General features: G+C 46.9%; 1 protein-coding gene across 1 annotated transcript in view; it reads right to left on the bottom strand.

The window, feature by feature from the left end:
* The window catches only part of LOC144500278 (all-trans-retinol 13,14-reductase-like), a 49,315-nt gene extending 34,878 nt beyond the window's left edge, over positions 1-14,437 (bottom strand). Inside the window, exons 1-2 of the mRNA XM_078222954.1 lie at positions 14,281-14,437; positions 7,868-8,050 (exon numbers count right to left, since the gene is read on the bottom strand). Of these exons, the coding sequence (XP_078079080.1) occupies positions 7,868-8,050; positions 14,281-14,437 (340 nt within the window). The remainder of the gene's footprint in view (positions 1-7,867; positions 8,051-14,280) is intronic.
* Positions 14,438-18,713: the final 4,276 nt, after the last annotated feature.

The raw sequence follows: 18,713 nt of genomic DNA, 5'->3' as shown, positions 1-18,713 counted from the left end.
CACCGTTTTAAATCTCAGCTCCTCTCTTAGCCATGATCATCACCGTTTACATCCCCTTTGTCTTTTTGTCTGTGACATCTTTGTCAATTCCACCTCCCCGCCTTCACCCTAACAGTATAAATATCACCCTATTTTCTTTGCCTTCAGCTCTGATGAAGAATCATCCAGATTCAAAACATGGCTCCATTCTCTCTCCACAGATGCTGTCAGAGCTGCTGAGATTTTCCAGCATTTTCTGTGTTGTGAAAAATAGTGCTCATTTTTAGATTTTGAATTTTGACCAATAGTAAAATTTGCCTGATGCAATCTATAGACTAAAATAAGAAAGTCCATCCTATCAAATCCTTAATTAATTATAGCTGTCACTGTCCGCCTCACCAATCCCTACATTTCTCAACTTCCTGTATAGAATCGTAGAATCCCTGCAGTCAGAAGGAGGCCATTCGGCCCATCGAGTCAACACCGACAACAATCCCACTCAGGCCCTATCCCCGTAATCCCACGTATTCACCCGTTACTCCCTCTAACCTATGCATCCCGGGACACTAAGGGTCAATTTAGCATGGACAATCAACCTAAGCTGCACATCTTTGGACTTTGGGAGGAAACCGGAGCACCCAGAGGAAACCCACGCAGACACGGGGAGAACGTGCAGACTCCGCACAGACAATGACCCAAGCCGGGAATCAAACCCGGGTCCCTGGAGCTTTGAGGCAGCAGTGCGAACTGTAATCTGCAACTATTCCAGCCCCACTCTCAGTCCTGTTGTCTTTTGACCTTGGCCTTCTGTGCATCCCTTCCTCCTTTTGTGGAGGCTTATTTTATAGCTACCTTAATTTATTCCTGAAGGCCTTTGCCTTCAAAAGCCTCTTCAAATCCCATCTTCTCAATTTAGGTCATCAATATATAGCAAGAAGGGCAGTGATCCTAGGGATTATCCTTAGATACTTCACTCCAGTCTGAAAAAACAACTGTTCATTCGTACGTTGAGCTTTTTGTCTTGTCCAATTCTGTATCCACGCTGCACTGGCCTCTTTAAATCCATGGACGTCAATTTTGCTAGCAAGTCTATTTTATCAAACACCCTTCGGCTTCCTTTTTATATGTTACCTGCTAATTCATTCTCACGCACTATCTATCTCTAAATCCATTGAACTGTTATCCATATTTTAATCTCAGGATTTAATGCTTTCACTGCCATTTACCCTTATCCTACACAAGCCCTTGCTGCTCTAGAATTCTGCTGTTGGCATCCACATCTAGTCTTCTACCTCTGCTTATGTCTTGTGACATTTCAGTTTATTTTTTCTAGTTTTCACATCCCTTGATGACCTTATTTGTTTCCATCACAGCAACCACCTCCGGCCCCTCTCGCAGCCCTGTTGTCCTTTCACCTTGGCCTTCTGTGCATCCCAATCCTCCTTTTGTGGAGGTTTATTTTATAGCTATCTTGATCTTAGTCTTTTGAATTTATTACTGAACGTCTTCCTTCAAAAGCCCCTTCAAATCCCATCTTCTCAATTGTGTCCAGTCATTTCTCCTCTTCTACTGTCGCTCATTGTCCGTTCTTCCATCTGCGAGGTTTTTTGGGCGTGTTTTATTCCACCTAAAAGAACTTTGATTGTGCACGTTCCTCAAATATAGGACAAGACTATTACTAAATCACAGAACTAAAGCTGCTCATCTTTTGATTAAATGGCAGAGACTAATCTTCAAGTAAAGCAAATATGAGAACAACAGATAGAGAGCTGGAGGTTAGATATGCAGAAACTATTTTCACAAGCAAATAGCCAGGGGGAAACATAGAAAAATAGAAACTAGAAGCAGGAGGAGGCCATTCAGCCCATCGAGCTTGCTCCGCCACTCAAAATGATCATAGCTGATCATCAAATTCAATATCCTGATCCTGCCTTCCCTCCCATACCCCTTAATCCCCTTAGTCCCAAGAGCTATATCCAATTTCTTCTTGAAATCACACAATGGTTTGGCTTCAACTACTTTCTGTGGTAGAGAATTCCACACATTCATCACTCTCGAGGTGAAGACATTTCTCCTCACCTCAGTTCCAAAAGGTTTACCCCTTTTCCGCATACTGTATCCCCTTAGTTCTGGACTCTCCCACCATCAGAAACATTCTTTCTGAATCTACCCTGGCTTAATCTGTTAGAATTTTATTAATTTCTACGAGATCCCCTTTCACTCTTCTAAACTCCAGTGAATATAATCCTTCCCGACGTAGTTTCTCCTCATATGACAGACCTGCCATCCCAGGAATCAGCCTGGTAAACCTTCGCTGTACTCCCTCTATAGCAAGGACATCCTTCTTCAGATAAGGACACCAAAACTGCACACAATACTCCAGGTGCGGCCTCACCAACGCCCTACACAATTGCAGCAAAACATCCCTATTCCTATGCTTAAATCCTCTCACTATGAAGACCAATATACCATTTGCCTTCTTTACTGCCTGCTGCACCTGCCCACTTACTTGCAGCGACTGATGCATGAGGACACCAAGAACAAAAGTGACTGCAGAGGATTCTGAGAGTTTCATACACTGTTATGAAGTTGTCTTTTTGAGATATAATTACTTTTTTTTTCTGGCTGGATTGTGAAAAAACAGAAACCTACTAAAGGCAATAGAAACTGCCAGACTGGGACAATACACACAGTTGCACCTTCATCAAATGAGATTAAAAAAACACAGACACTTAACCCTCTGGGGAGCTTGAAAAATCTTATCTCCTGTTGGTTTCACACCATCCTGAAATTTTTCAAATGTTTCTGAGATCAAACTACAATTTCTGTTCTGAAACAATAACTGCAACAGGCATTAAATAATAACATTTTTCTGGAATATACAGCCAGCATGGCACTTTAAGGATTGCTTACCAAACAGGAGGGAGAGGATAGAAAAACAATGCTGTATTGAATGGGCTATCGGAAGGTTTGTCCCCTTTATGTCTCTCTCTCTCTCAGAGGTATTGCACCCATGATGCACCATCAATCGAGCAAAGACTAGTTTGTGTGCAAGAACAAATAGGCTTTTATTAGCAAAAGACTTGGAGCACACCCATGCCGATGAACTGGTCCAGACTGAGGCAGGGGGGTGGGGAGCAGTCGCCTTTATAAGTGGACCAGCGGGGGGAGGAGTCCTGGGCAGGGCCGGCAGGGATGTGTCCAGGCATGTCACACACACAGGCAATAAGTTAACAGTGGTTTACCACATTCACCCCCTGTTTTTAAAAAAGAGTCGGCGGGGGTGAGGTGGGTGGAACGATATTTACAGAATTACAAATTTAGTCTCTCTGGGGGCTTGATCTGCCGCTGCGACCGCCGTAGTGCCGGTTGCGGTGTCGGTTCAGGTGGCCGTGGTGTTGGATCAGGCGCCAGGTCGTAGTCGCTCGCGTCGTCTGTCGTCCCTTCAGATTGTCGGGTGTGTGGTGGCGGCTCCTGGGGCTCAGGCGTGCTGTATACGGGAACTAGGGGAGCGTGCTGTGGCCCTGGTGCTGTATGGACAACGTTGGGGGTTGTGGGTGTGGGGTTGTGGGTCGTAGTGGTCCCTGGGGCACCTGCGGGTGCCAGGTCTCGAATAGAGACCGTGTCCTCCCGCCCGTCGGGGTACGCCACATAGGCGTATTGGGGGTTGGCGTGGAGGAGTTGGACCCTTTCGACCAGGGGGTCCGACTTATGGGTCCTCACGTGCTTCTGGAGCAGGACAGGGCCTGGGGACGTCAGCCATGACGGTCCCCGAGGAGGACTTCCTGGAGAAAACAAACATTCTTTCATGAGGGGTAGCACTGGTAGCTGTGCAAAGGAGTGATCTAATTGAGTGTAGTGCATCAGGAAGGACCTTTTGCCAGCGGGTGACTGGAAGACCTTCAGATCTCAGAGCTAGTAAAACGGCCTTCCAGACTGTCGCGTTCTCCCTCTCTACCTGTCCGTTCCCCCTGGGGTTGTAGCTGGTGGTCCTACCCGAGGCTATGCCTTTGGAGAGCAGGTACTGTCGCAGCTCATCACTCATAAAGGAGGATCCCCGGTCGCTATGGATATAGCTAGGGAAACCGAACAGGGTGAAGAGGCTGTGCAGGGCCCTGACGACTGTGGCCGAGGTCATATCCGGGCAGGGAATAGCGAAGGGGAAACGTGAATATTCGTCAATGACCTTGAGGAAGTATATGTTGCGGTCAGAAGAGGGGAGGGGGCCTTTGAAGTCGACGCTTAGGCCGATAGAAGTGCGGCTTGCATTCTGCGCAGATCTGGCAGTGTCTGGTTATAGACCTGACTTCCTCAATGGAGTAGGGCAGGTTACGGGCTTTAATGAAGTGAAAAAACCTGGTGACCCCCGGGTGGCAGAGGTCGTTGTGGAGAGTCTGCAATTGGGCTATTTGTGCGCTGGCACATCTTCCCCGGGACAGGGCGTCTGGGGGCTCATTGAGCTTCCCGGGCCAGTATAAGATGTCATAATTGTAGGTGGAGAGCTCAATTCTCCACCTCAATATCTTATCATTTTTGATCTTGCCCCGCTGCGTGTTATTAAACATGAGTGCAACTGACCATTGGTCCGTGAGTAGGGTGAATCGTTTACCAGCTAAGTAGTGGCACCAGTGCCGTACAGCTTCCACTATGGCTTGGGCTTCCTTTTCGACAGAGCAGTGTCGAATTTCGGGGCCTTGGAGGGTTCGTGAGAAGAAGGCCACGGGTCTGCCTGCCTGGTTAAGGGTGGCGGCTAGGGCGAAGTCAGATGCATCGCTCTCCACCTGGAACGGGATGGATTCGTCTACAGCGTGCATCGTGGCCTTTGCGATGTCTGCTTTGATGTGGTTGAGGGCCAGGTGGGCCTCTGCCATCAGGGGAAAAGAGATGGATTTGATGAGCGGACAGGCTTTATCCGCATAATTGGGGACCCACTGGGCGTAATACGAGAAGAAGAAGTCCAGGCATCTCCTCAGTGCTTTGAGGCTGGTGGGGAGGGGGAGTTCCAGGAGGGGACGCATGCAGTCGGGATCGGGACCGATTACCCCATTTTCCACTACACAACCAAGGATGGCGAGGCGGCGTGTGCGGAATACGCACTTCTCCTTTATTATAGATCAGATTTAGGAGTGTGGCGGTGTGGAGGAATTTGTGGAGGTTGGCGTCGTGGTCCTGCTGATCATGGCCGCAGATGGTGACGTTATCCAGGTACGGGAAGGTGGCCCGCAGCCCGTTCTGGTCTACCATTTCGTCCATCTCACGCTGGAAAACCGAGACCCCGTTGGTGACGCTGAAGGGGACCCTAAGGAAGTGATAGAGGCAGCCACCCGCCTCGAAGGCAGTATATTGACGGTCCTCTGGGCGGATAGGGAGCTGGTGGTATGCAGATTTTAAGTCGATGGTGGAGAACACCCGATATTGCGCAATCTGATTAACCATGTCAGATATGCGGGGAAGGGGGTACGCGTCCAGCTGCGTGTATCGGTTAATGGTCTGACTGTAGTCAATGACCATGCGATGTTTCGCCCCAGTTTTAACAACTACCACCTGGGCTCTCCAGGGGCTGGTATTGGCCTCAATGATCCCCTCCCCTAGGAGCCGTTGCACTTCGGACCTGATAAAAGCCCTGTCTCCAGCACTGTACCGTCTGCTCTTGGTGGCGATGGGCTTGCAATCGGGAGTGAGATTTTCAAACAGTGAGGGGGGGGGAAGCGACTTTAAGGGTCGAGAGGCTGCAGGTGGTGCGCGGTGGGCGATCTAAGAACTGCCGATTGCAAATGGAGAGCGGGGGAAAAGGCCCATTATACTCCATGGTGACGCTCTTAAGGTGACTCAGGAAATCTAGCCCCAGGAGTACGGCAGCGCAGAGTTGTGGCAGCACAAGGAGCCTGAAATTTTTGTACACTGTGCCCCGTACAGTCAGGGTCGCCACGCAGTACCCGAGGACATCCACCGAGTGGGACTTTGAAGCCATGGAGATCGTTTGCTTCACTGGCAGTACTGAAAGGGCGTAGCGACTCACTGTGTTTGGGTGAATAAAGCTCTCCGTACTCCACAGTCAAATAAACAGTTTGTAATGCGACCGTTTACCTTGATGTCCATCATGGACCTGGCGAGTTGGTGAGGCCTGGATTGGTCGAGCGTAATCGAAGCCACCGTTGGATTTTGCGAGTAGTCGCACGCGGCTGATGGCGTCCAAGATGGCGGCCCCCGTGGGTCACACACAGCTGATGGCATCCGGCCCGCACAGCTCACACACGGCTGATGGCGTCCAAGATGGCGGCCCGCACGGCCCACACACGGCTGATGGCGTCCAAGATGGCGGCCCGCACGGCCCTCACGTGGCTGATGGCGTCCAAGATGGCGGCCTGCATGGCTCACACGCGGCTACCGGCACCCAAGATGGCGGCCCCCGTGGGTCGCACGTGGCGCTACTGGGCTTGGAGGTCGATTTTGCTCTGCATACCTTCACGTAATGGCCCTTCTTTTCACACCCAGAGCAGATCGCATCCTTCGCCGGGCAGCGTTGTCGGGGGTGCTTCCCCAGGCCGCAGAAGTAGCACTTCGGGCCTCTGGAGACTGCCGCAGCGGTCGGGTCATTGGTGGGACGTGGCGTGGCATAGGCCTGCAGCCCTCCCGAGTACAGAGGTGGTGGCAGCCGCGGTGTCCACGATGCGTCCCTGTGGTCGGGGGTGTAGGCCTCGAGATTACGGAAGGCCACCTCTAACGAGTCGGCAAGCGCCACAGTCTTTTGTAGGCCCAGCCCACCCTGTTCCAGCAGTCGTTGTCGGATATAGTTTGACCTGATACCCGTGACATAGGCATCTCTGATGAAGTCCTCAGTGTTTTGGGCGGCCGTTACGGTCTTGCAGTTGCAGGCCCTGCCAAGTGCTCGCAGCGCATGCAGGAATTCATCACCTGATTCTCCTGGCTGTTGTTTGCGAGTAGCCAGAAGATGTCTGGCGTAGATTTCATTAGACTGTTTGTTGTACTGGCCTTTTAAAAGTTCGATCACATCCTTGTAAGTTTCAGCGTCTCTAATCATCGAGAATACTTGATCGCTTACCCGGGCGTGGAGCACGTGTAGCTTGTTGGTTTCAGTCCGGACGACGGAGGAGGAGGTGAGGAAAGTTTCGAAACAGCGCAGCCAGTGACCGATGCTGTTAGAGGCTCCTACAGCTTGAGGGTCCAATTCGAATTTGTCGGGTTTCAGTACCTGCAGGGGGGTGGGGAGCAGTCGCCTTTATACCTGGACCAGTGGGGGAGCGGAGGAGTCTCGGGTAGGGCCGGCAGGGATGTGTCCAGGCATGTCACACACACAGGCAATAAGCTAACATTGGTTTACCACAACCCAGTTTTACAAAGTAACCACCCTGAGAAGTGAAACTTACTGTGAACCAAGACCTATGGGAACAAAACATTGAAGTCTGCTCCATGCAACTGCAGCCAGGAAGACAAGTGAACAAAACGGCCACAATGTGAAATCATTGCGCCAAGTCCAGCCAAGGAACAGCTAACCATATATGTTTTATTTTTTGACAACTGTACAAATCCTTGAAGCCTATCTGCTTACTCTGCCACACTGATGTGTGTCTGGGACCAAATGAATGCAGATGTTATATGAATGCTGATTGCAATCTATCGAGTTGTTTTCAGAAATTGCTTCAATAAATGTACCTTGCTCTTTGTCTAGCCTAAGAAAACCTATCTGATTAATTATTTGTAATTGGAAAAAGGAAGGACTGGGACTCCCACAGAATTGGCAAAGCACACTCTCTCTAAATTCACAGAAAAACGCTGTTACGGTCAGACCCGGAGTGGGAGAATAGGGGAATAATTTTTATCCTCTCTCACGTGGCAGTTAACAATACACACATTAGAAATGTCTTACCAACATCAAACTCAAACCCGTTTTCACTGAACGTGTGGCAGCAGCCTCCAGCCTGGTCATGCTGCTCCAGCACCAGAACACGTTTGCCAGCTTTGGCCAGAACCGCAGCCACTGCCAGTCCTCCAATTCCACTGCCAATCACAATGGCATCAAGACATTCCGGCACCTTGCTCGTGGCAAAACCTAAGAAGACGAGGTAAAGGTAGAATATTTAGTACTGGTGACAATACTTGTTGTACAAACTTTACCTTGAACTAAACAGAGAGGCGATGGTATTATCGCTAGACTATTAACCTAGAAACTCAGCTAATGTTCTGGGAACCTGGGTTCGAATCCAGCCTCAGCAGGTGGTGGAATTTGAATTCAGTAAAAAAAAATCCTGGAATTAAGAATCGACTGACGACCATGAAATCACAGTCAATTTTCGGAAAAACCCATCTGGTTCATTAATGTCCTTTAGGGAAGGAAACCTGCCATCCTTACCTGGTCTGGCCTACATGTGACTCCAGAGCCACAGCAATGTGGTTGACTCTCAATTGCCCTCCAAGGGCAACTAGGGATGGACAATAAGTGCTGGCCCAGCCAGCGATGCCCATGTCCCATGAATGAATGAAAGAAATGCCTGTGGTGCACACTGTGGAAACTCTCCCCAAAGTTTCCTGATATTTAAAAGTTGAAAGATGTCAGTCTCAACCATATAATGTTCTTCCAGCTGCAGCATGTTGTTGAGTAAGCTGATGCTCAGGGTATTTAATTCAGATACAGGAGTAAAAGCAGATTGGATGATGAATGTCAGAGGTATTTAGTATAAACTCGGTCATTCCCAGGAGACATATGATTTGCAGTTAGAGCCCCAGTAAATTGGTATTTAATTAAACACAAAGCAATCTATATCGTGATGAAGAATTTGTAATGAGTTGAAGCTTACTGATCATTCAGCATCATATATCAATCTCACCTGCAGCAGGTCTTCCCTCATTTGGGATTCATCGCAGAGAATTGCCTTAACAACATCAAGAAGATTGTAAAGTTTTAGTATTTTTGCTGATTAATGATAAGGCTTTCCCATTACTTGAGTGAGTAACATTCCATCCAAGGTTCCCAAAACCTTTCATGGGACATGGGCATCGTTGGCTAGGCCAGCCTTTATTACCCAGTCCTAATTGACCTTGGGAAAGCGATAGTTATCCAACTTCTTGAACTGCAGTTCAACTGGTTTAGGTATACCTACAGTTTTGTACTTTTCTGTAGTGGTTTGATACAATTGAATGGATTGTTAGGCCATTTTGGAGAGTGGTTAAGAGTCAAGCACATTGTTGTGGGTCTGGAGCCACATGTAGGCCAGACTAGGCAAGGATAGCAAATTTCCTTCTTGAAGGGTGTTTTTCTTTATTCATTTGTGGGACATGGGCGTTGCTGGCTGACCAGCATTTATTATCCATCCCTAGTTGTCGTTGGAGGGCAGTTGAGAGATAGAAGTTTTGAAAATTACGGGGGGCATAGATAGGGTGAACAGTTGGAAATTTTTTCCCAGGGCAGAAATTACAATTACAAGGGGGCACAAGTTCAAGGTAAGGGGGGAAAGGTTCAATGGAGATGTGTGGGGGAAGCCTTTTACACAGAGGGTGCTGGGGGCCTGGAATGCACTGCCAAGTGAGGTGGTTGAGGCAGACACTTTAGCGACATTTAAGACTTGGCTGGATAGACACATGAACACACGGGGAATAGTGGGATACAAGCAGTTGGTCTAGATAGGACAATGTGATTGGCGCAGGCTTGGAGGGCTGAAGGGCCTGTTCCTGTGCTGTACTGTTCTTTGTTCTTTGTTCTAGTGAGCCAAATTGGGTTTTACCAATAATCTGGTGGTTATGTGATTGAGATTAATTCCAGATTAATAATTAATTGAATTTAAATTTGATCAACCCATAGAATGATTTGAACTCGTGACCAGACGATTAGTTCAGGCCTCTGGGTTCCCAAAGACTGGTGATCAAGGACTTACAAAAACAACAATAGTTTATTCACAAGCTCAGCAGCTATAACATTCTTTTGCTCTGCTGTTCGCTCTGGGGAGAGCTGCCATGCTTCTGACACATGGCCTTTTAAGTGACCATGTCATAACATGACCACTCAGTCTACAATCACTACTATGCCACCTGAGGGATCCTATGTATGCTTAGCTGTGTTTGCTTCATTAATGCAAAGACTTCATTTTAAGACATTTCCGCCCATACAACTACATTTAAATGCTAAGCTTTTAAAGTTAACTCGACCACATTTTAAACTCAGCAGGCATGCTGGGATTAGCTTGAAAGATTGACTGCATTCTTTGAAATTACAATGCTGGAACAGAAACAGGCTTTCTCAGAAGCAAAAATAAAACCTTTCATGGCCACAGCTGCAAATTGTTTATGAAAATTAGAGACAACCTGTACCAAACAATTTCAATACGAGATAATGGAAAACTTATAATTCTGTATTCAACCCTATCTTTTCAGTTTGGGTCAAGTCTGTTTTTGAGACCAGTACAATACAGGCTTTTGCCAGTATATCTCGCTCTCTCCCTCCCACTTTTTTCACTCTCTGTAATGTGTTAATTTTAAATTATGCTCAATAAAAGAAATTCAACGTATCAGTGCTGTCTCCGTCTATTCTGAGGAATGAATGGACCCTACACCACCATTCCAATTGTGGTTGGTCTCAGAATCCTTGAATGGAGCAGTGTAACTAAGGAGTGGAAAAAAATCAAATGTAACTCTCCCCCTATTTCTATCCAGCTGGAAATACATATATCTGGATACGAGGTGAGAACAGGGGGCTGAATAGTTTGAGGGGTGGGAGAGTGGGAATGTACTACTTCTAGAAGCTACCTCTATCCCCACATCACACTCAGGGCCCTGTCCTTTACAGACAGGAGGTGTACATCCGAGCAATGTACTTTTTTCAACTAAATAAAATCTCAGGGGATAGACATTTCCTGGTTCATTCCTCGTGGCGATTTGAATTTGAATTTGAATCAAATTTACAATAGTTAACTGTTCCCTGGTGCATGCTCCATGGCAACATATCTACCAATCAGCATTCACTTGCCAACTGATCAGCACTCTCAGTGTGCGGTATAAATGGTTGTTCCCTTTCCGAATGGTATTCTTGTAAATATTCTGATGAATGGAAGATTAGCATCATAGAATCCGTACAGCGCAGAAGAAGGCCATTCAGCTCATCGAGTCTGCAACGACACTCCAACAGAGCATCCCATGCCCTATTCCCGTAACCCCACATAAAATCGTGAACACCATGCTTCTATGTTGAGTCTTCACTGTGTGCTGTGATCACACAGTGTGCTGTGTGCTGGAGATCCTGGGAGCTACAGAAGTGGGGTTTAGGCCCTTCTCAAGTTTAACAATGCCGGGTAGATTGCAGGTGAGAGGCCAGATTAACTCAGTACTTAGTCTTCCAGATTGGAGGTTGGGCGTGAGGCCAACAACTTCAACACATAAAACAGCATCAAGTTACAGAAACTGTGACAAATGCCATAGCAACATGTAGGGGCCCAATCATAGAATCATAGAATCCCTACAGTGCAGAAGGAGGCCATTCGGTCCATTGAACCTGCACTGACAACATTCCCACCCAGGCCCTATTACCGTAACCCAGTGGTTCCCAAACTTTTTTCACTGAGCCGCACTTTCGGAATAAAAATTTGCTCGCGCCACACCGAATTTTTTATTGATTGATTGTCCTTGAATCTTCCCGCCACACTTGCCATCCTCTCTCGCCGCACCAGTGTGGCGCGCCGCACCCTTTGGGAACCACTGCAGTAACCCCACGTATTTACCCTGCTAATCCCCCTGACACTAAAGGGCAATTTAGCATGGCAAACCTTTGGGGTGTGGGAGGAAACCGGAGCACCCGGAGAAAACCCACGCAGACACGGGGAGAACATGCAAACTCCACACAAGACAGTCACCTGAAGCCGGTATTGAACCGGGGTTCCTTGCGCTGTGAGGCGGCAATGCTAACCACTGTGCCACCATGCCACCCAATTAGGATCTTAGGCCAACGTGTCGGCAATACTACAGCTTCAGATGAAAGCCCAGCCAGGGAGGTCAGGAGCTCGATAAAGACATTATTGAGGCCTAAATCAAGTCTGTCTTGGAGCATGGAATGTCTGCACCATCTATCAGAGAATCATAGAATCCCTACAGTACAGAAGGAGGCCATTCGGCCCATCGAGTCTGTATCGACCACAATCCCTCCCAGGCCCTACTCCCGTAACCCCACACATTTACCCTGCTAATCCTCCTGAACCTAGCGTCAATTTATCACGGCCAATCAACATAACCTGCACATCTTTGGACTGTGGGAGGAAACTGGAGCACCTGGAGGAAACCCACACAGAAATGGGGAGAAGGTGCCAACATCACGCAGACAGTGACCCGAGGCTGGAATTGAACCCGGGTCCCTGGCGCTGCGAGGCAGCAATGCTAACCACAGCACAAGTTACCACAGACCAGGGCAGGTCATAAACAACATGATGGAGATTGTGGTGACTGAATTGGAAGAGATGGGACTTAACATGGGAAATATTCAGGAACAAGCAACAGCACAAGACAGGCCCAATGGAGGAGCACTGTTGCGGCCCTAGGTCCCATTTGGGATAAGGAAGACGTCCTAAGGAAGATAACTAACTCATTGTTCAGCAAGATTCAGCTCCCACACTACTAAACAATGAGAGTGGATTTTTTTACTTCAGTCCAAAGATTGCAGTGTGTGAATTTTATTGTCGGTCAAATTCCAAAACTTAAAAATAAACATCAATCTTCATCTGATTCCAAAATTGCAAGAAATTGCAGAACAAGAAAATAGGTGTTGAAAATGAACATCTGAAGAGGAGTTCGGGAAGTTGCACTTGCAAATAAGGGTCCTATCTCCTGCTCGAGACCCCTCCACCCCCACTTTAAGATTGGTTTGCCCAGAGGTATCATAGAATCCCTACAGTGCAGAATGAGGATGTTCAGCCTACACCAACAATCCCACCTTGACCCTATTCCCGTAACCCCACATATTTACCCTACCAGTTCCCCCCTGACACTAAGGGGTAATTTAGCATGGCTAATCAACGTAACCCGGGCATCTTTGGAGTGTGGGAGGAAACCAGAGCACCCAAAAGAAAACCACGCAGACACGGGGAGAATGTGGAAACTCCACACAGACAGTCACCCAAGATCGGAATCGCACCCGGGTCCCTGGCGCTGTGAGGCAACTGTGCTAATCACTGTGCTACCGTGCCGCCCAATTTAGCACAAATGAGAGATACACTCAATTAGATGAACTCTTGGGAACAGTTTGTGACACGCAAGTAGATTTTTTATTTTTCTTTGGCAGATTGTGGAGCCTGGAGGAGCAAGAATATTCATCCTGATCTTCACCCCATATTCAATCAATGTTCCCAGCTTTTGATTGAAGCCACACTCAATGGTCCACCTGTTTCCTATCCCAATTCAACCTCTTAGGCTGCCTTCAATTCCGACCGCTAGTCCCTACTCCTTTCCCCACAAGGCCTCAATCCTAGCTCCAACACTTTGGCCTTCCTAGTTTCAGGGCGAGTTAGATTTGGAGCCCTTTGCTTCAGTTCTGCACCAAGTGAAGAGTTAAAGCATGCTAAAACGGAAACGTTGACATGAAAATTCCTAACGTTGTTGAGACAATGAGGTCAGAGATCAGTTGAGTCCTGACTGTGCTTACTACAGCATTACAACCAGCTCTGTACTCTATTCAATCAAAAACTGTAAACCTATCGGAGAATAATTCATCAAGCTAAAAAAAAAATTCTAAGCATCAATTATCTGAGCATAAGGACATAAGAAATAGGAGCAGGAGTAGGCCATCTAGCCCCTCAAGCCTGCTCCGCCATTCAATAAGATCATGGCTGATCTGATAGTGGGTTCAGTTCCACTTACCCCCCCGCTCCCCATAACCCTTAATTCCCTTAATGGTTAAAAATCTTTCTATCTGTGACTTAAACATCATTTAACGAGGTAGCCTCTACTGCTTCATTGGGCAGAGAATTCCAAAGATTCACTACCCTCTGGGAGAAGAAGTTCCTCCTCAACTCTGTTCTAAATTGACTCCCCCGTATTTTGAGGCTATGCCCCCTAGTTCTTGTTTCCATTGTAAGTGGAAATAACCTCGCTGCTTCTACCCTGTCTAGCCCCTTCATTATCTTATATGTCTCTATAAGATCTCCCCTCAACCTTCTAAGATAAAATGTTATGGTTTTGTCATAATTATAGCACAGAGTACTTTTCATTAAGGTCTTAAGTCCGTCACAAAAAGTTTTATTCTTATTTCATAACCTGCAAGTTGCCACAACTAAACAAGATTCCAGTCGTAATTAAATAATGCCATACCTCGCTTAAGGATTTTGTTCCTGGCATCTTTGTCCACTACCAAAGGTTGGGGAGGTTTCCTGTTGTCAACAGCAAAAGGGTTTGTGCTTGAGTTGAGAAAAAAGTAAGCTAAAGGAACTAAAAGTAGAAGAAGTATAGGAAGGAGAAAGAGCAACATGCTGACTGAATAAACCAACAACTGACAGCAGTGCAACAAGGAGTCAAAGTCAAAAAAAGATTATGGGCAAGGGCCAATTGGAGGGAGATAAGGGAATGAAGGCAGAGTCATGTGTTCTTTATTCTGCAAACCATAGTTAAAGAAAGGAATCTTCCCAAAGGCTGAAACATCTGAGGTTTAATTGAAAATAACTAGTGTTTTGTTAACAAAAAAAATTGCAGTGGAATAAACAAGCAAAGAACAAAGAGCAGTACAGTACAGGAACAGGCCCTTTGGCCCACAAAACCTGCACCGATCACGTTTTCCTATCTAGACCAACCGCCTCTATCCCGCTATTCCCCACTTGTTCATATGTCTATCCAGATAAGCCTTAAATGTCACTAATGTGTCTGCCTCAACCGCCTCATTTGGCAGGGCATTCCAGGCCCCCACCAACCTCTATGTAAAAACCTTCCCTCGCACATCTCTACTGAACATTTCCCCCCTTACCTTGAACTTGTGCCCTCTTGTAATTGTCCTTTCTGCCCTGGGAAAATGCTTCCAACCATTCACCTTATCTATCCCCCTCATAATTTTATAAACTTCTATCCAGTCGCCCCTCAACCTCTGTCTTTCCAGGGAGGACAATCCCAGTTTATTCAATCTCTTCTCATAGCTAATACCCTCCATATCAGGCAAGGTCCTGGTAAACCTTTTCTGTACTCCCTTCAAAGCCTCCATGTCCTTCTGGCAGTATAGTGACCAGGATTGGACACAGTATTCCAAATGTAGCCTAACCAATGTTTTATGTAACTGCAACATAATTTGCCAACTTTTGTACTTGATGCCCCAGCCGATGAAGGCAAGCATGCCATGTGAATCTCGAGTTTTTTTTATTATTTTGGGTGTCACTGGCGAGGCCAGCATTTATTGGCAATCCCTAATTTCCCTTGAACTGAATGACTTGGGATTCAAATCCAGGTCCCCAAAGCATTATCCTGGTTCTCTGGATTAATCATCCACTGACTATACCACGATGCCACCTCCTCCCCATATGAGGAAGGTCGTAGGCCAGGGAACAGGATGTGAGGCCTGGTTTTGGTTGGGGGGAGGGAGGTAAGGTCAGGCATCTCAGTGTTAGGATGTCATAGGCCTGGGAGGGATTAAAGGCTTGGAGTGCATGTGGAAGAAGGAGGGGACATTGGTAGACATCGATGCCTGATTTCGGGGGTTGCCTGGCAGAGAAGTTGGATCCCGTAGTTGGCGGTACCTTTCGATCATCAGCCCTCCTTTGGATGTCGATGTCAAGTTTTCCAAGGTTAGGGAAATATACTGGGCATGATCTTACCAGCCATTCATGCCATGTTCCCAATTCAGCTAGGTTGGAGAACTTGGCACCCAGCCAAATCTCCGTTCACTGCAGCGGGATGGGAAAATCCCACTGGCTAGTGGTCTGCCATTCGGGATACAGCCTGCACTGAGGTACTGGGAGACGTCTGCTTATTAGAGTTCAGGTGCTCGAATGTCGAACTGCTGTAGCAATGGAAAGGCTGAGAGTGCCTGTTTGAGTTTGTTGAATGCAGTGAGATGGTCCTCCTGACAACACCATCCACATGTTGGTGGAGGAGCTGACAGAGGGGTCCGGTCATCTCACTGGAGCAAGGGATGATTTTGGATGAAGTTCGTCATACCAACGAAAGACTGCAAGGCCTGCTTGTCCTTCGGAATGGTTTATTATTCGGCCATTTCTCGTCTGTATTTGGTTTCACACCATTGGCTGTGAGCAGGTGGCCCACATTGGAAACCTGACTGACCCTGAATCTGCACTCAGCAGGGTTGAGTTTCAACTGCATGGCCCTAATTTTGTCAAGGGCCAAACACAAACGTGAATCATGTTCTTGCATTGTATGACCCCAGACCAAGATGTCACTGACAATGATTTTGCCGAGTTGTCCTGTGGAGAGTTGTTCCACTCCCTGTTGGAAAATCTCACTGTAAGAAGTCTCACAACACCAGGTTAAAGTCCAACAGGTAATAAACCTATTGGACTTTAACCTGGTGCTGTGAGACTTCTTACTGTGTTTACCCCAGTTCAACGCCAGCATCTCCACATCATGGAAAATCTCACTACCAGTGGGGAATCCCATAGGGAATGTAGAGGGACTGGTATCCGCCCACCGGGGGCATGAATGGAATGAATTTCATGGATTCTTCATCCAACAGGATTTGCCAAAATCTGCACTTCACATCCATGCTGCTGAAAACCTTAGCATTGAGCATATCAGCTATAACCTCCTCAACCTCATGAGATGATCAGGTCTCAGCAGTGCCTTGTTTAGGTGAATTGAGTCGATCCAGATCTTGACTTTACTGCAGTTACCATCATTGAAACCCACTCTGTAGCCTCACCTATGGGCTATGACACCCAGTCTTGTCTTTCGATTCAGTTTGTCAACTACTTTCTGCTTCATCCACCACAAGGGCCATTCTTCTTGGAGCACAGACTTGGCGTCACTGAGTCACCCAAAAATATTGCAATTAAACAGATCTTTGTATTCTAGCATCTCTGCAGCCTGGTGCAGCAGAATGTGTAGGTCTGGACCAAGGTGGATTATCCCCAGTGTGATGCTGCCCTGGAGACCCAACAAATGGTTTTGTATCCTGGTCAATCACATGAAACAGGAAGTTACCCTGCTTGCAATGGAGAGTGGCCACACCTTCCTTACGGATGGTTTGTCCTCACTGTCTGCCACAAGATTTACTTTGGTGGAATCTGGTGAAGCATACATACCGCTTTCCAACAGCATTTGGGCACTTTGTTCCAGTGTCGATCTTGGCTTTGAGTTTTGCATTGCTGTGTGCAATGTTTAACATAGCAAGGATTTCACCTTGCCCGGTGATGGAGTCGACACTCTCACAATAGAGTGTTGTGAGAGGCTCAGTGCTTTGGTTTCTCTGACTGAGCTGATTTGATTTATTATTGTCACATGTATTAGCCTCCAGTGAAAAGTATTGTTTCTTGTGCGCTGTACAGACAGAGCATACCGTTCATAGAGAAGGAAAGGAGAGAGTGTTACAGTCATAGCTAGGATGTAGAGAAAGATCAACTTAATGCGAGGTAGGTCCATTCAAAAGTCTGACGGCAGCAGGGAAGAAGCTGTTCTTGAGCCGATTGGTATGTGACCTCAGACTTTTGTATCTTTTTCCCGACAGAAGGTGGAAGAGAGTATGTCCAGGGTGTGTGGGGTCCTTAATTATGCTGGCTGCTTTGCCGAGGCAGCGGGAAATGTAGACAGTCAATGGGTAGGAGACTGGTTTGCGTGATGGATTGGACTACATTCACGACCTTTTGTAGTTTTTTGCGGTCTTGGGCAGAGCAGGAGCCATACCAAGCTGTGATACAACCAGAAAGAATGCTTTCTATGGTCCATCTGTAAACGTTGGTGAGAGTCGTAGCTGACATGCCAAATTTCCTTAGTCTCCTGAGAAAGTAGAATGAGCTCCAGCTCATTCACCTGTTCACGTTCTGAAAACTGGAGGAGCACTATGGCTCACGGCAGAAACAGGTTGCTGTGACAACATTGAGCAAAGTGGTTCCATTTACCACGTTAATTAATTGCGAAGTACTTACTTGTGTTCTGTAAGTGATGGCTGCCGAGCAGGGCGTGTTCTGCACCACAAAAACGTCCCTTTCCCGCCTTAACTCTTTGGTGCTTCATTCTGGCTGTTTGTTTGGCATGTAGATACTGATGTCAGATTCTAGTGTCAGAATCTTCTCTCAAAGCAACTGTTTACACATGACATTGCTATGGATTCCACAGACAATGCGATCTCTTACAAATTTGTCAATGAGTGTGCTGAGTGGCAAGGGTTCATGGGTACTGGAACAGTACCAATTTTGGTAAAGGTTTTTAAAGACATGGTATAAGACCATATTGACTCATCAATTTATTTGTCAGTGGTGTCTGTCCAATATGATATTTTTTACTGGAATGGATATATGTTCAAATTCCTTTAACAACATCTCCAAGTCCTCTTTCTCTTTCTTCCCTTGGAAAACAAAGGATTCAAACTTTTCAACCTCCTTGAGGCCTGTTAAGTTTAACAGTGTGTACATTTGTACCTTTTTCAATTTATTAGAGAGGCCAACACCACTGTAGATGCGCCATTCATTTTCGAACTTCCAGTTATCTGTGATGTTTTCATCAAAGGTCGAAGTGGTAAAGTCCCTGCGACATCTCGGCCAGTTCCTGACACCATGTAAACATTGCTAGGTCGTATTGACTGACGACAAAGG

This window comes from Mustelus asterias, chromosome 11 (genome assembly GCF_964213995.1).
Source record: "Mustelus asterias chromosome 11, sMusAst1.hap1.1, whole genome shotgun sequence".
NCBI lineage: Eukaryota > Metazoa > Chordata > Chondrichthyes > Carcharhiniformes > Triakidae > Mustelus > Mustelus asterias.
Note: the sequence above shows the minus strand (reverse complement) of the source record. Positions and strands in the feature narration are given on the sequence as shown.